A 24,566-nucleotide genomic window follows, 5' to 3' on the forward strand; every position below is an offset into this window, starting at 1 on the left:
TAAACGGCGCACAGTGATAGAAAAGGAAGAGCCCTAGTAATTTCCTCCATAAAGGTACAACCCTCTGTGAGCCTCCCACTTATTCCAAAAGTACGAGTTGCTACAGTACAGAAGACTGCACTACAATCGGTTAGTCTAAAAACAAGTACACGCTCCGCCCAAGAACTTCGGCGTGCCTGCCACTCATATGCGCAAGATTGTCATGAGAAGTGGTTTCCGTGGTAACCATAGTACCTATTCGCTGATGTTACTACGCAAAGATTATTATTTCATAGGTCGTCGTTCCTACTTAAAATGTTCCGTTCTTCGGGGAAGTGACGGCAGAATCTTTGCTGAAATTTCCCTGGAAGTTTTTTCGACCGAAGATCAGCGACACGAACATGTTTGTGTATGAGAAAATCACCTACCTGAAAAGCGCGAAAGCTGCTTGACGTCACGGAAATGAGCGAATGCGATTGGATGGGGCATTTATGCAAATGTTCTCTGGGTGGGGCAGCGACAGCTGTGGGTGGAGCTTACATTTATTCTTAGGTTGCAACCGACTACAGGTATATATTCAAGATTGGTGAATATATTTAATTTTGCGCCGAAAGATCACAGATGGCACAGAGGGATTTACAGATATTACAATAAGCCTGCTGATCGCAAGCATGCATGTAAAGGTTCGCGCCGCTCAACTCGAGGACGCAGGTTCGACACACGGCCGCTGCGGTCACACTTAGATGAGGACGAAATGCAAGAACATCCGTGTACTTAAATTTCGGTGCACACTAAAAAGAGCCCGGGTGGTCAAAATCAGAAGTGTGCGCAGGATTCTTCATTGGGGGGCGGGGGGGGGGGGGGGAGCCAAGTGGGCGAAGTTTCATCCCAGTGCCCCAATTACCTCAGAACGAGGCCCTTACGGTCAGAACGCAGAACAAAGACGAGGTATTCGGGGGGAGACTCCTCTCTACAATGCTTCAACGACTGAGGGTATATATGCAAAATAAATAAATAAAAAGGTATTATTTTAATATACATATATGTGTATAGCAAATCTACACGTGCATTTTCGCCATATGCTGGTGACAGCGTATGCACACGTGCGACGCAGATTTCAGAGGCATCGTTTTACCAAAAGGTACATCGCGTGGATTGACTCATATCTGACGTGTGCGAGCATCCGAACGCGGACGCGAAGGCCTTCATGTTCTTGAGCGGAATGACGCAGCGATCCCTCCAGGAGGCGTAATTCGCGAACGACGCGCTGGAGTTGGCGGCGCACCACTTGATACAGCTGGCAATGAAGAAGAGCTGCTGCGCGTTGACGCGGAGCTCCATCAGGCGCTCGGAACTGTCCCGCAGCAGCAGCCCCTTGTACGCGGCGAGCGCTAAGACGACGCCCGCGAAGTCTGCCACGTTCTCGGAGTCGGCCGTTTCTCGCGAGATTCCGTGGGAGCGTCGCAGGCACAGAAGCTTGTCGTCGTAAGAGAGACGGGACGACTCGGACCACCAGTCACGCCGCTGGCCGTCACTGTCCCACAGCATGCCCTGAACGTCGAAAGCATGAGTCATTTCATGCCCGATGACGGTTCCGAGGCCTCCATAATTATAGGCCATCGGCGCACCGGGCGAGAACACCGGAGGACGCAGTATGGTCGCCGGCAGAATGAGCACGTTGCGCATGGGAAAGTAGGCGGCATTCGTGGAGCGCAGAGAAAACTTGAAGCTGCTTATGTTTCTCATCTCCCACTGAATGTTCAGCTTCATCGCAGACAACCACGGCTCGAGAAAGCGACCGGAGACGTTCGGATAGCGCGAGTACACTTCGTCCAGCTGTTGGTCGTTGGCGAAATATCTGGGATAGCCCACGTGCGCCTGGAGGGCACGCATCTTGTCCAGAGCCGTCGCCTTGGTGAAGTCGTCGAGCCAGCTGGCGCGACGGATCTCCTCGATGACAGACTGCCGTATGCGCCACAACATTTTCCTGGCGGAGTTGACGGCGCTGGCCGGAACGGCCCTGAACAAGTAGTGCGAAAGCAGCGGCACCTCCATGGCCCTGATGACGGAGCGCAGGCAAATGAAGGAGAAATTTCGTACTTGCGCTGCCAATGCCGGCGATGTCAAGGGCGCCAAAGTGCGCACGAGCTCCCACGCTACCAGAAGGCTCGTTGTTGCCTCTCCGAGGTTCGAATAGATTTTGTCAAAGTAGGACAAGGCACTAACGCTAATTTGAACTTTGTGCCCCTTCCGGTAGATGTTGTCGCTGTGAGCCACGATCAGGGCTTCCCAACGGCCAGGACGTATGCTGGGCGTGTTGATCCCAATGTCCCCGACCGTCGAGAAAACGAGGCTGTTCACGTTCTGCAGAGTGTCCTTCGTAAGGAGACCGATGGCCATGTTCTCAGATTCGGCTATCTCAATGGCTGTTCTGAAGGCTTCGTGACCATCCTTTTGCAGGCCGAGTGCGTAAAGGTGCGGATCATAGAACAAAGCCGTCAGCACGTTATGGGATCTCTGGCGGAACCAGACCAACTGGTGGGCATTGAGCGTGATCTTGATTTCCCTGGCACCTTTGTAGAGTTGCGAGTCTTCCAGATAAAGCCCGAGCAGAGTGAGCAGGTTATACTTGAAGAACAGGAACAGGGCACGGTCCAGGGCTTCCGCGTGGGCGTAATCGGGCACGGAGAGACCGACGCTTTGGACAAGCTCCCTCAGCGTCGCAGACTCGTCGAGGTCGCCGGTTCGAACCCTCAGGCAGCTGTTGTACAAGGCTGCAGCCTTCTGGGCGGCGCTCTGTCTTCGCTCAGGATACCTGATGGACGAAAGAGCGCGGAGTAGTGCGTCGTACATCTCTTCCTGCATCTGCGTGATTGTCTGTGCCGACGGATTCCTGTACGCGCCGCATGCGAAAGCGTAGAAGTCGCGGCACGGCTCTTGCGAAGTGTTCACGAAGGGCTGGATGAGGTTCAGTATGCCGGCGTCTAGTTGCACTTCTTCGCGCGACGTTTCGGCGGCGGAAGCCGGGTGCGTCTTGTTGCCTCCGCCTGAAAACGACGCCGCGCGAAAGGTGATGGAAGCGCACGTGATGGCCGCCGTCAAGCCGGCGACGACGACGACACGGGCTAGCCTCTTGGCGCTTCCGGCGTCCTTTGAGCACTCTGAGTCAGACAGCTTGTCGGCTTCGGAGTCCTGCGGCGGAGAAAGGTTGGGGACGATGCGTGAGGGTGCGTGCACATTTTTATAGAGACGAAACGACTGTTTTGTAAAAGATACATCGTAAGCGCTGTGTCCTGTCTCATTTTTCTTCTGCTAACTTTTTTCGCAATAGAAAATATATTTCGGGGCAAGAGTGATAGCACCAACTAGCCCCACTTTCTTCCTTAGCTATGATTGATTCGAAGCGTGTTGCATCCGACAAGGTTATTCCGCAGCCTGACGCGTTGTCACCTCGCCTCGCGCTGCTGTTAAAAAAACACCCCAAAAAACTGAGCCAGTTCCAAGCCACAAATACCGTTGGACAGCGAAGTTGTAAGCGCGCGAGTGTATGTGAAGGCATAGGCGTGCGCACAAGGGGGGGGGGGGCGCTCCTCTTAATCACCTGGGGGGGGGGGGGGGGGCGCAAAATCTGCCCCGTACATTGACTTAGTAGGGTGGAGGGGCGCTGCGATGAACCTTTGCCCCCCCCCCCCCCTCCCCGTGATGGGGAACCCTGCGCACGCCTGTGTGTGAGGGGAAACTAAGCATCTGTCTCATTTCGAGCATCATCATAATTTCGACCTGCATCATCATTTCGTTTTATTTATTTATTTATTTATTTATTTATTTATTTATTTATTTATTTATTTATTTATTTATTCACTCCCCCTTCGATCTGTGCAACGTGACTTAGAACAGCTACGCTGTTAAAATTAGCATGCTGCACGGCCTTACAACCCTCCTCTGACGCGTCAGGCCCAGCTAGAAGAGAAACTTCTTAACCTGACACACATCAGGTCCAGAGTTTGCTTCCTTACATAGCTCATTTTCTGTGTATCCGCCGCGCGGTGGCAAAGCAAGAGGGGCATTCTGTAAGCGTCCACGAAGTAAGCTTCCATTTCCGTACGCACTGATTGGATACAGAGGTCAACAGCTGGAGGACGACCAGCGCCAATCGTAACCGCTGCTATCATGCCCAACCAGCGCGCACTGACGTATAGAGTCCAGTTGGTGGACAGTTACACAATACGACGCCAGATGGCATACTCAGGCTACGGCAGACGAGAATACGCCAGACGCCAGAGGCTACGCCAGACGGCATACTAGAATAGGCTAGAATAGAGTTACTGTATATGCTACCTTTAGGTAGTGGAGTTGCGCCTAGCTCTGGAAAGCAACCACATCTATTCGGCGAAGCCGCTCTCCGTTTTTGCAGTTGACATACCTACCGTGTCGCCGATCGACATGTCTGGCGTGTCGAAAACCGGTGATTAACTTAACTGTCGATGTCTGGTGTCAATCCAATTCGCTGCAGCGGCGGCGTAGAGAAATAAAGAAATTGGCCCAAGCGGCAGCTGCTCCGCAATGCATGGTTGCTAGCGGCGTTTGGAAGACCGATGCGCAACTCTGCTACCTAGAGGGCAGCATATACAGTAACTCTAGGCGGTGGCAACTTTTAGAGAGCTTTCGAGAGATTAATTTCAAGCACTCGGTGTGTAGCCGTATCGAATGCTTAACGGCAGAATGCTGAAGTATTATTATTCAAACGCATGCAAGAGCGAATGTAAACTTTGGTAATGGCGGCGCGCTGGCTTCACCTGATACCTTCGCGCCCTGCTTTGAGACTGCGCTTGTTACCAGATGAGGCGGTTTTGCAGCCTCGACTTTTAGACACGTCCGCAATGTGCGCGATTTTTAATGGCCAAGCTAGGCTTGACAAAGGTATGTGTAAGTTACCAGCGCCGCGCAGGGTCGCGTAGGTGAGGTATCTGTATACAGCGCGCCTGTGCGGACTATTATTGTCGTGGATGAAATCTGATAACATTCCCATCGTTAGTTCTCTTTAGCTTCGTTATCACGGCAACTGTCTCTAAGAATTAAATACTATTTCGCACCTACACAACCTACACAACTCAAGTGTAGAGTCACCTCGGGCATTTTCGTACAGTTAAACGCCACGCCAACAGACACGTGTTACTTCTGGTACTTTAGAGGATGTGCACTGGGTAGATGCCGCGTGCGGTCCAGACCTTTCGGTAGCTGTCGCTTACCATCATTCAGCCCCCCCCCCCCCCCCTCACCCACTTCTTTAAGGCCCCCCAGCACCCTGGAGGAAGCAGAGGAAGCTGCTATAGCGTAAGCAATCGCCAAAACCAACGTCGCTTACATACTTAGCAAAACAGTCATTCTTAACTTTGCCCATGGTCGCGTCCATCCTCCCGCGTGGCAAATATTGAAGGTGTGTACCGTAAATTCCGATAGGCTTATTGAACTCGTGTGGGTGCCGGCTCACTCTGGCAATCTCGGAAATGAGGCCTCCGATAACATAGCCCGAGGACTTATTATCCGGGCAAATGGCGACCCCAGCCGGGATTTCTCGAGAGAGCGGGCACACACGTTCTCTGAACTCACCCAACAAGCACGCCTTGCCCGTCACCTCTACACCCCTCCCCACCCCCCGCCTTTCCCACTCGCAACAAATCATGTGGAGGCGACTCCAGACCCGAACTCTTCCCCCCCCCCCCAAGTCCTGTCCCACTTCCGCCCCATTTCTCCGGAGTGCCCTCTCTGTGGAGAGTCGCATGCCACCTTAGACCACATTCTCTTCGGCTGCCCTGCCGATCCTCCCCCGCAGGGGCAGCCCGCCATCAGAACATGAAAGAAATGGGAGGCCCTCCTTGCGTCGCAGGATCTGGACGCACAGTTTCGCTGTGTGAACCGGGGTGCCAGTGCCCTGGCCTTGCGTGGTCTGGACACATAGGCGCAATGTGATGACCGTGCGGCGGTCCAGGGCCCGTAAATGGCCCAAACTCACTCGCCCAATAAAGTATTTCCTTCTTTCCTTCTGTAAAGTTATAGACCTGACTTGGCGTAGTTAGTATACATTACCACTGAGTCTTCACCGCAATACGCAGCGGCGCTTCTGAGAACGGTAAATTTTGAGAGAACGGTAAATGAGAATGAGAACGGTAAAAACGGAAGACTGCGCCCGTCTTCGTTCCCTTCCTTGTCCGTGTTTACTTTGCGCAGCACCTTGTTTCATAATGTACGACCGACTCGCCCAGCAACATGCATTATTGAACGGTAAATTTATAGACAGTGAGAATGCCTTGCTCGTAATGCAAGCCTCTGATTGGAGCGATAGTTGCAACAACCATTAGGGAACATGCTACTGCAGTTTGCCGTGTATAGCACTTGTCGCGCATTGTCCGTATTTCACTCGGGCGCCACAGAACGATGAAGTAGAGACCCCTTGTCACTCCAACAAAAGTCTCATAGAGTCATCAAGCACAGCTATAGTCGCTGACCAAGTTTAGTTTGTTGGGTTGGTTGGTCGCTTTGTGAGCAGGCAACTTGTTTACTGAAAAACTAAAGAAAAACTAGGTATAAGGTCAAGGTGCTTACCGTGGTAACGGCGGGCATCTTCTTCTGCTTCTTCTATGCCCTTTCTTCATGGTCCTTAATTTTTTTTATAATATGGACAATTGTCATATTATACCACGTCTTTCTGTATTATGTACTGTTCTACTTTATTACTCGAGTAGGTAGTAGACTTCACCTATCTGTAATACTCATTATTCGGCTGTGTATCACTGCAATGGCCTGAGATTCACACGTGTACTAAAGGTGTCGCAACTTAATGCTTTCACACTTGACCATCTTAAATGTTCTTACCGTCCTTTAAGGTATATATATAAGCACATTGCCCTCATATCATCCTCTTATATGTAATTCTTCGTTTCTATTTGCTTGATAATGCCTATATGGTTTAAAAGTTAAAAGTTACTAAAATCAAGAAAAAGAAAGTGAAGGTTGAAAAACGCAGCCACGAACAAGCCCTAGGCTACAGCAACAGGAACGTCCGCTTGCATATGCGAATTTCTTGGTGACACACGAAGAATTCCTTGTTAATATTATTCCCAATCAAAATTTGGTACTTCGGAATTCCTCTCACTAGTTGATTGTATTCCATATTATTGTATTACTCTTATCTTTTTTGCTATATGAACTAATTCCTCAATTTTTGGTTATACCCCAGGCGACCGATTTATTCCTCACCCTTCATCTCAATTCAAAAAATTTTCCCTTACATTAACCGCAGGTCTCATAGCCAATCCCCCGTAGTGGGTGGGAGCCAAGAATCAAGGAACAAGCAAGCAAGCAAGAAGCCATCGCCATCTCCATCACCGCGCGAGCTGAGAAGAGCTCGAGACCGAGCACGGCGAGTGTCGTTGGAACGTTCACTTGTCGCGTAAGTTCAGCCCCGCCCTCTCACCAGCTTCGACCTCGCCTCGTCATTTTGCAAGACAACAGCGGACACCACAACTGCCGCGACGTCTCGCTCAGGTAAGGTCTTTTCCGAAGCAATTTCGTGCAGTAGCCACCCTACAGGCTCGAAAAATTACGCTGTAAGGTACGCTAAGGTTAACGCTTCTCGACCAGCCGCCCCTAAACTAGAACAGGTTAGGTTAACAAAAACACAAGTTTGGGCCGCGCTACGAGTGGCAGGCGCGTAGGCCAGCAAAAAAAAAAAAAAAAAAAAAAAAAACGGAACGTACCCAACGTTTGGGCGGCGTGAAAATGGACACAGACGATAACACTGAGCCGAAAAAAAAAGAGGCTTGTGACCTCCTAAGTTAAATTTGATCCAATATACAGGGTGTTTTTTCAGACAATACAGATTTTTTATAACGTTTCTATGACAGTTACCGAGTAAGGCTCCTGTCGTTTTCGCACGCGAACTCCACGTCGAGGCGGAAATACTTTGCCGCAGTTAAAACGGCACTGGTGCGACTAATTAGTAAAAAACTCGTTAATTAACGTTTTAATTTTTGACTTGAGGGCAGGTGTTTATATTGGAAGTTGTATTGCGTGCCAATTTATGGCATGCCCGCTTTTTTTTTTTTTAGAAAACACGAAAGTTGCACGTAATTAGAGATATTCGTCATCGAATTTCAAGGCCGATACCGAAACTAATCGCGGCCGGCGCGCAAAAAGCGAGACCACTCGGTTACGTCAGACCGAAACTACACGTGACAAGGAAGTGACGAAATTTAAATCTCCGTTTACTTTCTCTGTTAATGGTAAAAAAATATTGGACCAATGAAATGCTGACGGATCGTCTTCAACGAATCGTCAACCGCAGCCATATACCTTGTGTTCGGTACCACTAAAATACACATTGCGTTGTCTTTCGTCAGCCGTAGCCACTTCAGCGCTCCATCGCCTAAGCTTGAGAAGCCGCGATGCAAGCTCACTTCATCTCGTCCAGCAAGGGTCGCGCTGAGCGAGTCCAGGCGGCTAAGGCCACCTTCACGTATAGGTCAGTGCTGCTCTACACTCAGTCCTTGTTGTTAGTATTCCATTATGTAGCTTTTGCATAAGCATCTGTGTGCTACTTGAAAATTTTGTATGTGCTCGACTACCATATTTACGTATGTATCACAACTATGTTTATTATGTAATTAGTCAGCTATTATTACTTTTCTTGCTATTCATTATATGCCTTTCTGTTTCATTTTATTTTACCTCTGTTTTTTTTCTTTTTTGCATGTAGCCTCTTGCTTCTATAATGTACACTTACCTTGAGGGTATTGTAAATAAACAAAAATTAATACATCTAAATTAGATGCGACTGAACACGTGAGTCAGCCTGCGTCGTGACAAAGTTCCGCTGTTTCTGTACGGCATGCAATATAGTACAGACCATGGTTCACCCTTCCTGAAGTCTTCGTGTCGACCTTTACGACCATACCGCTGAAAACTGATATAAGCAAACAGTTACTCGCATGTAGTCCGTACACTTTTGGCTTTACGTACACGGTGCATCGAATATTTACTGTCCAGTGCGGTGTCAGAGATAGCATTTCATTAAGTATGAACATCTGGTGAAATGAACCTTTATAACGATATAACGGTACCATGGCTGCCTCAGCACGACACGTGCGCCACCACCAATTTTGAGTAAATACGTAAACCTATCTGTAGTAAGCTTTTGTGTCTGACATTGCAGGGCTAAGATTTGAAGTTGCGCCATAATATGGCTGATTAACCCATAAGCAACAACAATCGCCAGTCTTATGTATACTCAGGTTTTATAGGTAATGCATGTACTGAACCCTGACCGGTTTCAGTTCAGCACTTGTACCGCGTGCCCTAAAGTGCTGAGTTGGCAAATTCTAACGAAAAAAAAAGAAGCAGTCTGCGAGCTTCAGCTGAACCTCTTTGCCGCATTCAGCCATACTTTATAAAATCGCTTAATGCCTTCTCTGACACACACGGCAACGACATTAAGGCGGCTATGGTGTGCGCAGGTGGTGGCACGGCGTGACGGCCACCAACGTGCTCGTCTTCACGGCCTACTTTTTCTTCGTCATCTTCGTCGAGGTACACAAGGAACCGGAAGCGCATCTCGACATCGGCACCGTCTACGGACGTACATTCAAGAACCTCGAGGTAACACGCCAACAAGCGAGTGTGCAGCATAGACACGGTGGTTCCGTGTTCCTTTCGTCAGAGGAAGTGGTAAAAGATGACGGTAGATCTCGCGCTCGTGGTGAAGTTTGACGTCGTATCGCGGGCTGAACAGCTAAAACCAGATGGGCGAAAAAGAAAGGAGGACAGCAGCACATACGTGCGCATAGGCGTGCGCAGGGTTCTCCTTTAAGTGGGAAAGGGGGGGGGGGGGCAAGTCTTACGGCAGCCTGCCTCCCCTCCTCCAGTTGGTGGAGTCCAAGTCCGAAAGAAAAGCTTTACAATAGATCCAAAATGAAAATGAAACGATGACGTACATTTCATAACTACCTGCCACTTGTCGCCGGCTATCCGGGGGTAAAGATGAGAAGCAAACAGTTCTTTGAATGCAACATCGGGTGTCCTTGGTCGTCATTATTGTGAAAAAAGATGCGCAGCCATAGCCTTGCGCACTAGAAAATGGCGTGGAAGGTCCGACTAAGTAAAGGTATGGGGCAGAATTGGCGCCCCCCCTTTAGGATGCATGCCTGTCACGAGTGAGTGCCAGGCGGCCAAAAGACGACGACGGCGAAGTTCTCAAAACATTCGAAGCGGCACGAGCGCGTGCACGGAAGATTCGACAGAGCTCGAGGCACACGAACCGAGCCATGAAGGAGGACGAAGAGCAATGAGCGGGGATTGTCTTCGTGGGCTCGGCGAAGGAAGGTCGCATCGCCAGCAGACGCACTGGCGACGGCAGCGACGGGCGTTCGGGTCTGCGGACGGTGACGCGGGCGTCCCGAGGTGAGGCCGGCGAGATCGACGACATTCGAGCAAGGCACCTCGGCGACGCAGTGGCCGCGCCCCGCAAGTACGGACGTTCCCGGCGCAAGACCCCTCCCGAAGCAAGCCACCGAGGGCAATCAACGGAGGGCCACGTCAGCGGTGGAACGCCAGGCTTGGCGAAGGAGCCGACAACGACGTTAGGCCTAGCGGGCCTAGCCGTCAGGAGAGCGGAGTGCCTGCTTGTGAACACGCAACAACGGTTGGCGCATTGTGCTACGGCGTGGGCCAGGTCAAGTTAAATGACCGGACGACGTAGACACCAGACGGGACTTTGCCTTTGCACCAAGTCATCAGAAATGACAAGTAAGGCCGGTCCGCCGTGTTAGTTATAAGACTGGAGCAGGCTAGAGGTTATTTAGTTATGTACTGAGTTGAGAGGCTGAAGTTCATAGCGATTGTATTTTGTACATTTGTATATTTTAGAGTGCTAAGTTTTCCTTTTTTGTTGTTTGATAAAAGTTGTCAGTGCTATACCCCGAGTCTTGACTGAGTCCATCGCACCGGGCCACACGAAATTCGTGACAATTGGCGAGCCTGCCAGGATTCAATTTCCTGCCCGTTACGGATTTCGGAGCTGTGGCAATGGACTTCGTCAAGATTCTGAGCTTAGCGAGAGACCGAGGTTATTCAAAAGAAGAGGCATTGGAGTTTCTCGGAATGGAGCAAGAGCGTGTTCGAAAAGAGAGGGAGCGCGCGCGAAAAGAGCTCGAAGAAAAACTTGAGGTAAAACGTGCTGAAGCACGTGAAGCACATGCTAAAGAGAAAGAACAGCTCGAGCGCGAACTGAGGTTGGCAAAAGCCACAGACGTTAGACCGGACGTAGGAATGCCAAGGGAGGATTTACCTCGGGAATTGAAATGTCCTGATGTTCACAGCTGCGACCATGTTGAACATATTACTAGCGACCATGGGAGCTGTGTTAAGGAAAGTGGGCTAATAATTAGCAAGGAAAATGAGATCTCAGATACATCATGTAATAGCAATATTGAAAGTGTTAGTGCATGGCACGTCAATTGTGTAAATCATGGACCAGAGGAAACGCTCGCGCTTGAGCCAGTCTTTGCAGAACGTGCAGAACAGGAGAGTAGTCCACCACTCAAAGTTACTTATCTTGAAGAAACAAACATGGGGCATGCACCAGGGAGGTTTATACCGGAGAGTGTGACGTTCATTGGCTTTGCTGACGCTCACGGTGCCTCTCAGTTAAAGCAAAGTAGAAAGAAAACCGCCCCCAAAACTAGGTACAGATACACGGGTGCTAAAAGAGCTGTGCCAATGCTCAGCCGAAAACGTTTAGTTAGGACGCACCCCAGAAGAGTAGTGTGGATGAGGCGTTTGATGATTGTTAAAAGCAGAAATGAAGGCAGCGTTTGCAGTGGGCGTTCGCGAAGACGCGCAGTACGACGACGCAAAATAAAGTCGCGAAAGACGCGCACTGTTAGAAGACTGAGAAGTGTGAAATGTTTCAGTCGTGGACAGGCAATGGAAAAGAGTGAGGTGGGGATTTATTAAAAGTTTCGCATAGAGAGTTACAGTTTGGTGTGGACTTACGCAAGTTTGTTTTAGACAAGGTTATTTGGAACAATGTGAACTGTGACTACTGGTAGCGTTTTGTGTAGCGTTTCCGAAACTGTGTAGTGGTCAGCGTTTTGTGAGTCGTGACGGCCATCAGTGAAAAGTGTGTGCTCAGTGTAGTTCAAAGCAAGCAGACGCAACTTAAGTTACACCCCAAGTTCAGGACATAGAAAAGCAGTTTTTTGGGAAAAAACTCTTCGAAATGGTGGCGTATGTCACGAGTGAGTGCCAGGCGGCCAAAAGACGACGACGGCGAAGTTCTCAAAACATTCGAAGCGGCACGAGCGCGTGCACGGAAGATTCGACAGAGCTCGAGGCACACGAACCGAGCCATGAAGGAGGACGAAGAGCAATGAGCGGGGATTGTCTTCGTGGGCTCGGCGAAGGAAGGTCGCATCGCCAGCAGACGCACTGGCGACGGCAGCGACGGGCGTTCGGGTCTGCGGACGGTGACGCGGGCGTCCCGAGGTGAGGCCGGCGAGATCGACGACATTCGAGCAAGGCACCTCGGCGACGCAGTGGCCGCGCCCCGCAAGTACGGACGTTCCCGGCGCAAGACCCCTCCCGAAGCAAGCCACCGAGGGCAATCAACGGAGGGCCACGTCAGCGGTGGAACGCCAGGCTTGGCGAAGGAGCCGACAACGACGTTAGGCCTAGCGGGCCTAGCCGTCAGGAGAGCGGAGTGCCTGCTTGTGAACACGCAACAACGGTTGGCGCATTGTGCTACGGCGTGGGCCAGGTCAAGTTAAATGACCGGACGACGTAGACACCAGACGGGACTTTGCCTTTGCACCAAGTCATCAGAAATGACAAGTAAGGCCGGTCCGCCGTGTTAGTTATAAGACTGGAGCAGGCTAGAGGTTATTTAGTTATGTACTGAGTTGAGAGGCTGAAGTTCATAGCGATTGTATTTTGTACATTTGTATATTTTAGAGTGCTAAGTTTTCCTTTTTTGTTGTTTGATAAAAGTTGTCAGTGCTATACCCCGAGTCTTGACTGAGTCCATCGCACCGGGCCACACGAAATTCGTGACAATGCCCCCCCCCCTTCCCATGCGCACGCATATGCATTTGCGTATTTATACATAATACCCTAGGCAACTAATATATCGACAGCGAGAGCTGTGCTGACAACCACCTCATGGCACCACGGGAAGCCAGTGGTGACTCACTGGCACCTCAGTGGTGTCTTCGATATGGCAGCCCTTTCATTAGTCAGGCATTAAATTGACCTAACAAAACGTAATCTCCAAGATTAGTGCTATCTCGGAGGTCAGGAGCGATTGTATAGCGCACGGTTCGCCACATATTCTTGCGCGCAGGTGTCTGCCTTCTTCGGCGTTCCTTACGCCAAGACTCCCATGGGCTACCTGCGGTTCCGACGGCCAGAGCCGATGCCCGCGGGCTCGCAGTCGTTTGACGGCCGCAACCCGCGCTACCCGTGCGTGCAGCACAACCTGTACTACGGCAACGTCACCTTCATCGATGCGTCCAACACGTCCGAGGACTGCCTGCACCTGGACATCTACACGCCCACGGCCAGCTCTGCCTACGAACAATTCAGGGGCCCCGGGGGCATCGCGGGCGGGGGACATAGCGCAGTCCTGGTGGCACTCATCGACATACACTTCGCCAGCGGTGGCAACTCGTATTTCTTCACCGACCCGCGCAGCTTCGTCAACCAGACCGGCGTGGTGGTTGTAGTGCCCAACTACCGGCTCGGAGCGCTAGGCTTTATGCGCAGCGGAAAGCAGCGGGCAGCCGGCAACATGGGACTACTGGACCAGGTGACAAAAAGTTCAGCGACATCGACACTACAGTATAACGCCAGCTCACGGCTCTGGCAAAGCCATTTATGTGATAGCGTCGAAGTGCTCCTTATCTCCGAAAAAAAAAATAATAATGTTAATACCGGCGATTACGATACCCTCTAATGCGAAAAGTGACCGCAGCTCTACGCGTGTTTCCATTTAGCTAAATAATGAGGCAAAGAATTTGGAGAGACAGGCATATGCACCTACAGCTGCAGATTACTGTTTATTTTTAGTTATTTGTTTTTAATTTTTGTTCTTCTGTTTTATTATTATGTTCATTTTTTAGTTTTTCTTTCTTTTCTGCAGTGGCGGCGCTAACTGCAGTTACTAATCAACCCTTTATTTTTATTTATTTTTCTTTGTAACTTTTTGTTTGTTTTGGCGACGAAGGTTAAAGAGTAATCCAGCCAGCCTCGGCAAAAGAAGAGCGTCGCGTGACTGAAGTCGCGCGATCGAGCCAGGATATTGACGCTCGTTCGCTCGGTTACGGCAAGGGACAACGAGGAACGACGTTTAACCCAGTAACGTTCGCCTAAAGGCCTGAACACACGTACGCGTTGCAGCGTGTCAGCGCGTGACTTTTTGACGCGGCGTCGCGCCCTGAGGACGCGACGCCGCGTCAAAAAGTCACGCTGCAACGCGTACGTGTGTTCAGGCCTTAACGGTTGCGCTCTAAAATTATTCCCTCGTTCTGATCACGCTAAACAGTTATGGGGTTTAACGTTACACGTGGGTTCGATATATCCTGGTTCGACTGTATCATGTAATGTCGAATAAGGCGGAGCCGCCCTAAGGAAATAAAATTCTGGGGTTTTACGTGCCAAAGCCATGATTATGATTATGAGGCACGCCGTAGTGGAGGGCTCATGAAATCTAGACCATGCGTTCTTTAACGTGCGCTGACATCGCACAGTACAAGGGCCTCTAGCATTTCTCCTCCATCGAAGTGCTACCACCGCGGCCGGGATCGAACCCGCGGCTTGGGATCAGCAGCCGAGCACCGTAACCACTATATACACCACCGCGGCGCGGACCATGCCGTAGTGGGGGACCCAGGACTAATTCTGGCCACACGTTAACGTGCATCTAAATCTAAGTACAAGGGTGTTCTTGCATTTCGGGTCCATCGAAATGCAGCAGTCGTGGCCAGAAATTGAACCCGCGTCCTCGCGACAACTATATCTGCTACCACGGCTGGTTGTGCGGTTAAGAGGTCTACCTTTAATTGAAGCAAAAGAAAGAAAACATCTGGTCTCCTCCTCGTTCCGCTTGCACTTTCACCACTGCAGGCCATGATGCTTCGCTGGGTGCGAGACAATATCTTCAGCTTCGGCGGCAACCCGCACAACATCGTCCTCATGGGCGTTGGGGGAGGCGCAGTGGCCGCCGGCTACCACCTGCTGTCGCCCATGACGCGAGGTTTCACCAGACGCGCCATACTGCACAGGTAGGCTGGTGGTTCTTAGAGGAAGCAAGCTTTATGCAATGGAGCAACTGTTTCTTACCATTAGCAGCGGAGCTGTTTCAGCTTGAGTTCTGTCCGCGGCCGGCGACCGCTAAAAACTCGATGCAGTTTCGCAAAGCGAATTGGAAGCATAGCATAGACATGCATGCATGGTATAGCAAGGGGTGGGAAAGGGAAGTGACGGTTAGGAGGAGAGATGTGAGGGTGAGAATGGAAATGGGAAAAGGTAAACATAGCATAGTCAAAGGAGGTGGGAAATGGAAGTGAGGACGAGAAGTAACGTGAGGGTGAGGAGAGAAAAGAAGGGAGAGTGTAAACATAGCATAGGCATGTATAGTATAGCAAGGCGGTTGGAAATGGAAGTGTTGATGAGGATTGATGTGAGGGTGAGAAGGAGGGAAAGGGTAAAGCACAGCATAGCCATGAACAGGTGCCCCAAAAGCCGGATGTGCGTCGGCACATCCGGCTGACCCATCCCGAATTCTGATGCTCGCTTTGTCGCCGGCTCGAGCAAAGCCGCGCCGCTACCACTCAGACTCCTATGTACTCAAATTGAGCATAACTATTCGCCTTATGATGACTCACGTTTATACTCACGTCTACTCACATATACTTCAAAGCACTAGCGTTCATACGCCATCTCAATAATTATTCATTAGAGGCGTGAGTTACGAAAGTGGGCGAGGGGAGGGGGGTTTGACCTCCCTCTCGCTAAATCTTTCACGGGAAGTTCTTGATAAAAATATCTCGTGTGAGCCATCTTTCAATAAAGATGTCCTTACTGGATTATAATCATTGATAGCTCGTATTTGAATGTATGAGATCAAAACGCGCAAAGTAGAAGGCCAGTAATAGGGGATATTGATGTTAAAGAGCATTGACACTATGCATGGTCGAAAAAAGTAAATTATACGCTAATGGAGCCCCGCCACGGTGGTCTAGTGGTTATGGCGCTCGACTGCTGACCCGAAAGTCGCGGGATCGAATCTCGGCAGCGGCGGCTACATTTTCGATGGAGGCGAGAATGTTTGAGGCCCGTGTACTTCGATTTAGGTGCACGTTAAAGAACCCAATAGGTGGTCGAAATTTCCAGAGCCCTCCACTACGGCGTCTTTCATAATCATATCGTTTTGGGACGTCAAACCCCAGATATTATTACTACTATACGCTAATGGACTGATGAGTCGAGTCACTCGGACTCAGAAAGAGCCGTGAGTCTGAGTCCGAGCGAGCAATATTTTGGTGAGTTTGGGTCCGAGTGAGCCCGGTTGGGAAAATTTTCAGTGAGTCTGAGTCCGAGTGAGCCCGAATAAGGAAAATTTTGGTGAGTCTGAGTCCGAGTGATCCCTAAAAGCAAAATATGTTTCACGAGTGAGTCTGAGTGAGTCCACATTTTTTGCCGACCTATGCCACTCACTACTCGTCAGAGGCGAAAGTGGTGGCAATCCTGGCGAGGCAGAAAGCGCACGCCTCCGAAGTTTTCTTCGCGACGTGGGCAAACAAATGTATAAAGCACTGAAAGCGTCCCTGGCGAGCAGTGATGGTACAAGCGCAGCTTCGCTCGAGCCGGCGATAAGGCGAGCATCAAAATATCGGGATGGGTCAGCCGGATGTGCCGACGCACTCTCACTATCTGCAGCGCATCTACTGATAGAGCGCGCCGGCACGCAATTTCGCCTAGTTTGGCCAAAGCTCGCGCGCTCCGTTTTACTTTTGGGGCGCCTGTGGGAAGTGAGGAAGGCTGGGAAAGGGAAGCGAGGGTGAGGAAGGAAACGATGAGGGGAAAGGGTAAAACAGTATGGCCATGCTTAATATAGTATAGAGGGAAAGGGAAGTGAGGAGGAGGGGAAGGCCACCAGATCCACTGTTTCCTCAGTCTTCGCACCAATAGTGCGTAGAATTTTCTTTCCCTGAATTCCTGCTGTAACTTTTCTTTATTCAACCGTGAGCAGTATATATGACGCAGTAACGATAAACCCGCTTGTGTATCAGCCGCCCTTGTGTTTCCCTTGCAGCGGTTCCCCGCTGATGCCTTTCCCGGAACGTTCGAGCCACGACCCGATCGAGGAGGTGGCGCTGCGAGCCCACTGCATCAAGACCGAGGACGATGCAAGCGTGGACCTGGCCTCCGCGGTGACATGCGTGCACATGACGCCCACGGAGCGTCTGCGCCCAGCACTCACCGTAGATCATTACCCGATAACGCACGACTCGTTCATGCCACTGCCGTACGAGAGCATGCTGGCGCAGTCGACGGGACACAGCGCGCAGGTGCTTTATCGGCCATTTTGTACATATAGCACGAAGTTCGCACTACCGTGTGCGCGCTTGCTCCCTTTTGTGCCTTGTCCAGTCTACAAATAGTTTTGCTTTCCGATAACCTCACATGGAGGAAGAGACTGAGGCCAAAAATTACACATCATCTCCCCCTACGGGCAACCATGGTGGGATGCGAAAGCATCGCGGGGGGTGCGCGTCGAGTTTCCGTTTCTCTTATGTGACTTATGAGACGGTGGTTGTCGAGGCGTTTGAATTACCGCTTGCCGACGCTGACGTTTACGTTCGGCTTCCCGAGCCTTCCTCTGCTCCGCGGCGGTGGCGCTGCCGCTGTAACTAGCGTAAGGTCCCTAGATATCTAGGGACCTTAAACTAGCGCCGACGTTGACGTTGGTCATGGCGTTTCGCACACCGTTGCAGAGAGAGAGAATAACGGAAGCACAGCGAACGCGCGCTTTCGCAGCCTCGCAGCTTCGAGATCGCTTGCCGGCATTGCCGTTTACGTTCAGCTTCGCGAGCGTCCATAGCGCCGTTGCGAAGGAGAGTGCAACGGGAGCGAGCGCGCGCCGCATTATATACGAGCGCACAGCTGTGGCGGAGAGAGAAACGAAGCGGAGGCAGCGCTCACGCGGGGAGAGGGGGGGGGGGGGAGAGTTGGCGCATGTGCAGTATGGGTGCGGACGCAGCAGAACGCACACTGCCCCGAGCATAAGATGCTTTCGAATCTAAAAGTACGCTTATGTTTTAGCATTCCTGCTCTGCTGGCAAAGTTGCGGCCGCCAGCACTACCTGCTGCGAACCAAACGCTTCCAAGCAATACGCTCTCCCTCTAGAGGTCACGTGTTGGCATAGGCGTGAGCATAGGGGGGGGGGGGGGGTCGCAAAGTCTGCCCCATACCACTGCTCATTCGGACCTGCCCCGACACTGTTTAAAGAGCAGGGTTATGGCCACGCAGGTTTCTGACGATAATGGCGGCCGAAGGACCATGATGTTGCATTCCAAGAACTGTTTACTTCCCATCTTTACTACCAGAAAGCCAGGGACCAAAGGCAGGCCGTTGTGAGAAGCACATCATCGCTTGATTTTCATTTTGTTTAATCCATTGTGAAGCATGTTGTCTTTTGTACTTTTGTCACATCTACATGTACTGTTAATTACCATCGAGTCCTATGGCCGCCTACAGGTGACACCATTTTATGACAAATATTGCTTAGTTGACAGTCCATGGGATTATCAGAACTCTTCGCCAGCACCATAGCTAAGAAGGATCTGTCAAGCACGTCTTATTCCCCGAATTCCTCAGTAACGTTCTTCCGTTAATGCATGCTCACGTCTGCATCGGCAGGTGCTTGTGGGCAACGTGCGGAACGAAGGCGGAATGCTTGTGGCACACGAGTTCCGTAACCTGACCAACAAAGAACTGCACAGCACCAACAGGGACGAGATCATCGACAGGCTGCTCAAATACCTTGAACCCTATCACATCCCGTATCTGGAGAAGATCATCAAGTATGCACGCGGCCAGCATATACGGTTCCTCTGTTCTCATAACATAACACCAAATGTGCCTCAACGGCAATGTGAGGAGCTGTAATTAAAATTATTCTGCTATGCTATACAAACCCAAACTATAAACTTCCAAAATGTTTACATTTTGTATGTGTATGTGGAGACGTACACATACACACGTACGAACATAAATAAAGGAATATCAGACCCCTCCTTGAAAAAATTAGTCTACACACGTGAAGTCTTGTTCCCTCTATCCTCATAACCTTACACCAAACATGCCTCAATGACAATGTGCGGAGCTATAATTACAGTTGAACCCCTTTATAAGAGACACACACCGGGGAACAGTTCTTTTTCTTTATATAAAGTGTCTGTTATAAGCAGGGTACCATGTTCTCATTTTCTGATCAACCGCTATTTCCATCTAGGCATACTGGTGTTGCTTATACCCACATGTCCCTTACATCAGTGTCTCTTATACAGGGGGTTCAACTGTAAAACTATTCTGCTATACCAGGGGTCTCGAACATGTGGCCCACGGACGTTTTGCTAGCGCCCCGCGGCTACACAAAGAATAAAATTTTTGCGACTTTGCTAAATTGTACTTGCATTATTCACTCGCTTATTGCGATTAATAACGCTTTGTTCGGGTAAGCTACAGAGGAGGGACTGGTCTCGACCATTTTTTTTGTGTCGCATGCCATGCAGTAACAATGTGTTGAAACATAACCGTGGAACGAAATCTCTATTTCAGAATCGGTGTCCAGATTGGATCCATTCTGGAGATCAGTATGAATATGTTTCTTGAATCCCGATGCCAAATACCCTTCACAAATGTTCCATATATGAGATATGGGAAATGCATTCTTTCAAATGGGAGCGTTAGGTGACATTTCGTACAATGCCCCCCACCCCCCCACCCACCGACTTCGACCTGCTTCACTGTCCCAGCCCTTGCGGGACTAAATTTCGTAACTGCGGCCCACTGGCTGAGGTGAGTTTGAGACCCCTGCACTGTACTATACCAACCTGAACTATAACCCTCCGAAATTTTTAAATTTTGTATGTGTATGTGTACACACACAGGAACATCCAAAAAGGAGGGTCGGACCCCCCCCCTGAAAAAAAACTTATCTACACCCCTGATGTCTTGTCCTAAAAATACCTTAATTTCTTGATTACTAACACATTGGTGTCAATGACACTGATATCTTAGACTTCCTCAAAAATTAGTATAGTATCACTGTAAACCAACTTTTAATCTGCCTAAGGGATCCAGTGTATCATCGGCTAAAAGCAGCAAGCAGAGCGATGTTGTATATAAGCACCAAAATGGCTCGACGGTGTTACACTGCCACGCAAAATGTTACACGCACATAAACCCATCCTCGCTAGCAGATGCGAGTAGCCAGTGTCGGTATGATAGGGGTGCAGCCATCTTCTTTTATTTTGGAAAAGAGCACTGACAAGCTATCTTGAAAAAAAGATTTTGCTTTGTTGAGCATATTAAAAGGACTGTTTAGCCCTTTGCGACACAGCGTCCTCATTTGGAAATGACTTGCTTTTGACATTTCTGTGCACCGATGGCAAGGAAGAGACCACAAACGCTGAGCTAACAGTAAAATTAAGCATTCTTGTTGCCCAAGTTCCTTTATATCACTTCTGGTTGAACTATTTGCTATGCAAAATCGCTTTGGTGAAGGCAGTACCGTGCTTAATAAGACGTTGGATGTGGGGCCTTTTGCAGGGATTTCAAAATATTTTTTTTACCTTTTTAAGAATGCTCGGTGCCGGCAGATAACTATCGCATGTGATTTGAGCGGGTCATTGAATTCGGTTTATGAAGGAGCATAACATGACTGACTGTACAACGTACAATACTTAGATAATTATTTACATTGTAATTACAATTAATTTCTGTCAAATATACTATAATTCATTCTAACACTTCCATTTGCTTTAAATTTGGTCTCCAGAACCTTGGCATCAAATTATGTAAATTTCGTGCATTTCTAGACAGTCAGATCATAACGCCTGTCGCAAAGGGTCAGTGCATGCACATCACTCTGACACAGGGAGTTTTTATGGTTTTGGGCCTTCATGTGACAGACGGGCCACTGAACACTTCAATAAATGAATCTGGCCACTGGTTGACGCAGCAGAGCTGAAAGTGTGCTGTGTCGCTATAGAGGATGGTGAGAAAGCTTGAAAGGAAGCTAAGGTCAGCACAATGATTGTAATGAAGATAATTTGCATGGTGTTGCTACATGTGCCCAGGTGCTACCTGGCAAACCCAGAGAAAGTGCAGCAGCTGCCAAACTTCATCGACTTGGCCTCGGAAGTGCTGGGTGACCTCTTTTACGTGTGTCCAATGAAAAGGTTCGCAAACCTTTTCTCGGATGCCGGCAATCGGGTCAACTACTTTGTGTTCGATTACCAGCCGGAGGCAATGAAGAAGCTGAAAACGCTCCACAAGGATGCCACCCAGTTGGATGATGTGCTTGCTGTGTTCGGTGCACAGCTGTATCCATCTGAAATTGTCTTCTCACACACGATCATGAAGCAATGGGGTGACTTCGCAAAGTCCGGGTGAGTGTGCTGCTTTCACAGCAATGCTCGCGAACTCTGTAAGAAGGCTCCAGTTGACCCTGTTCATCATATAAAGCTTATAGATTTAGCACCAGTGTGTTTTACCACAATGCACTATAGTCAGTTACAACCGAAGAAAGAATGCCAGCTCTGCCCACGGCCATCGCTGTCGCCCCCACAGAAAATTTGCATAAATGCTTGCTCCAATAGCAAGTACTCATTTCTGTGACATCAAGCACTCCTCGGGTGTTTCGGATACATTTGACTTTTCCATATAGACCGATGTTTATGTCACTGGTTTTAGGTTGGAAACTTGAATGTTCTAGTAAATTTCATCAGGGATTTTCACGAACCTTTATCTATTAATATGTGCAGTATTTACATTAGCCGAGAAACAGTAATTACCGTTCGAGTGGAAACGAGCTAGCACAACTGTCTTTCACAGGTGCAGGGCAGGCATTATGCGGTTCTGTGGGCAGAGCCTACATTTTTTCTTAGGTTGTAAACAAGTATAGGTAGTGTCAAGAACGGCTGATCAAGCCAACATTTGCATATAACCGAAGTTTTACAAAAGTCAGTTCAGTCAACGTCGGAACGATGAACGAGCAGTACACAGTGGTTTGCCAAAGTGTCATACTGGCTTCAAACGGCTTTGTGACATGGTAAAATGATTGCTTGTGAAGAAACATTAGTAGCTATGTGCAGCAACTTGCAATGATTGTAAAAGTGCACTGAGACTGTCTTGCTGAGTTTACAAAAACCACAAGCAAACAAAATACTTTCATGAGCGAGTTAGCGCATAAGGTATGGGACAAGAGCCAGGTGTGCCTTCCTTCATGACTATGTACCTACTTTTTGTTGTGCCATTCACAAGCTTGAAAACTCCATGCACTTATAAATATAGAAACACTGTAAAGATGATAAATAACGTCACAACGGCCGTGGTACAATCTACACGCGCAGAGACTTGCCATCACTGAAGGGTGGCCGTCCGTGGCCACCGTTCACGCGAGACAATCCTCGCTACGTGTTCCTGAGCAACCGCGGCCAGACCACCCAAAACGAGCTCGCCACAGAAGAGAAGGACGACTACAAGGACCAGTCGTGCAAGTATTGGGAGGACTACCTGAGCATGCAGGCCACCAACCAGCAGCCTGAAGAGTTCTCCTTCAAGTGTGAAGAGATCAGTGGAACCTAGCCATGTTGCGTTTCACGTATCCGTACATCGTGCAAAATGCACAAGCCCTTATAAAATTCGATATATACGTGAAACCTTTCACTTAAAGTACCGTGAACTCCCAGTTGTCCCCATGACACCTTTTAACTGTGTGATGCATACCTGCCAAGTGTGCGACCTTTGAAGTTCATAAAGTTAGACACAATAGACCCTTTTCATAATCCGCAAGTGCGCTTCCCTGTACTGCACACTCGCCCAATTATTGGCAGCACTTGTGCTTCAAATGGAGAGGACGTCCTAGTTGCACATGCTGGGGCTTGTCTTTATGCATGTTTATGTCAAGAGAGCTGAGTCTACATTTTTTGCGTCATAGCACAAGCAAACTGCACTTGAACACGCTGTTTGCAGAAGTGATTAGCTGCCATTAGTTGGGCTAACTGCACCGCAGGAAAGCTAGCTTTAAAGGGCCCCTGACACCAAAATTTAAATGTCGAGATGTTTGTGTTGTTTGACTTTCCTGTATACGGGGGCACATATGACCAATTATTAGTGACGAACGTTGCCTTAAGATATCTTAATTTGGTTTTAAAGTAAGCGTGAGTGCTCATTTGAGTTGGCTGCACCTCGCGACACCCTGGTATGACGTAGACAGAGGCCCCGCCGAGTAAAGCAAGTATTGTGGACGTACAGAAGGTTAGGTGCACAATACGACTGGCACTCGGCGAGGCCTATTGTTCCGCACCCCTCTCGCTCTGTTGTCGGGCTGCTCTGAGGTAGTTTTCGTGCTTAACAGGTTTAACCCATACCGAGGCACCCACATGCTTTCATCTCTACATCGCGCAGGGCCCTGATTTGAAAATCGCGCTTTCAACGTCACCACAGCTTGAGTGCACGTGGTCTTTGACGCTCCCCCGCATGGGGCGCTAGTTTCTTGTGGTTTTTAGGCGGGCGTATTGAAGTGACGCTAAAATGGTCACAATTAACTACGCTAGAATTAGTTATACAATACGCTAGAGCATTTACGATTTAACTTAGGGATTACCAGACACAAAGCTACAAATTACAGTAAAAAAGTCACCAACAAAAATTTTGCTGTCAGGGGTCCTTTAAACTAATGAAAAAGGTCCATACCAACAGGAGGGGATGGAGGTGGTGAACTAATTAATAATTACTGGGGTTTTACATGCCAAAACACACTATGAGGCACACCATAGTAGAAGACTTTATTTAATTTTGGCCACCTGGGGTTCTTTAATGTGCACCTAAATCGAAGTACACGGGTGTTATTGCGTATTTTTAGGTAGCGGGAGCTAGTCAAGCTGTTTTAGTGTAGCTTTTACTCCCGCCATCCTTCATGTAGTACCAAACATGAAAATAAAGATTCAATTCAATTCAATTCACCCCCTTCGAAATGCGGCCGCTGCGGCCAGGAATCAAGCCCACGACCCTCAGCTAAGCAGCACAACACATGGGGGTGCTGCATAGCACTATTATCTATGCTTGCCCTATATGCAAGCCTTCCCAGAAAAGCGTGTGCACATTATTAGTAAACAGTTATTTTTAGGCGCACAACACAAGAAGCAACAAATTTCGCTTGGCAAGTGCTGTACTGACAAGCAACAGAGTCTTTTGAGATCACAGTGACATTTTCTATTTTCAGCAACTTTCGTGTTGCCGATTT

General features: G+C 49.3%; 2 protein-coding genes across 2 annotated transcripts; one reads left to right on the top strand and one right to left on the bottom strand.

Moving 5' to 3' along the window:
• Positions 1 to 1,029: 1,029 nt before the first annotated feature.
• LOC119393589 (membrane metallo-endopeptidase-like 1) lies at positions 1,030 to 4,424 on the bottom strand. The gene is made up of 2 exons (XM_037660697.1): positions 4,407 to 4,424; positions 1,030 to 3,171 (listed from the first exon to the last, which is right to left on the bottom strand). The coding sequence occupies exons 1-2, from the start codon at positions 4,422 to 4,424 to the stop codon at positions 1,111 to 1,113; spliced, it is 2,079 nt and encodes a 692-aa protein (XP_037516625.1). The 3' UTR covers positions 1,030 to 1,110.
• Positions 4,425 to 8,388: 3,964 nt separating this feature from the next.
• Positions 8,389 to 22,977, top strand: LOC119393338 (carboxylesterase 5A). Its single transcript, XM_037660310.2, has 8 exons — positions 8,389 to 8,500; positions 9,492 to 9,633; positions 13,373 to 13,837; positions 15,154 to 15,311; positions 17,345 to 17,600; positions 18,953 to 19,116; positions 21,397 to 21,708; positions 22,672 to 22,977. Exons 1-8 carry the CDS (start codon positions 8,424 to 8,426, stop codon positions 22,904 to 22,906), a joined length of 1,809 nt encoding a protein of 602 aa, XP_037516238.1. The 5' UTR covers positions 8,389 to 8,423; the 3' UTR covers positions 22,907 to 22,977.
• Positions 22,978 to 24,566: the final 1,589 nt, after the last annotated feature.

The sequence above is a fragment of the Rhipicephalus sanguineus genome, chromosome 5 (genome assembly GCF_013339695.2).
Source record: "Rhipicephalus sanguineus isolate Rsan-2018 chromosome 5, BIME_Rsan_1.4, whole genome shotgun sequence".
Lineage (NCBI taxonomy): Eukaryota > Metazoa > Arthropoda > Arachnida > Ixodida > Ixodidae > Rhipicephalus > Rhipicephalus sanguineus.

Bases quoted from the DNA above. Each gene is read 5' to 3' on its own strand.
- LOC119393338 (XM_037660310.2), top strand. From the start codon at position 8,424: ATGCAAGCTCACTTCATCTCGTCCAGCAAGGGTCGCGCTGAGCGAGTC. The intron at 13,838-15,153 runs GTGACAAAAAGT...TCACCACTGCAG, and splicing joins ACATGGGACTACTGGACCAG to GCCATGATGCTTCGCTGGGT. The intron at 17,601-18,952 runs GTGCTTTATCGG...CTGCATCGGCAG, and splicing joins CGACGGGACACAGCGCGCAG to GTGCTTGTGGGCAACGTGCG.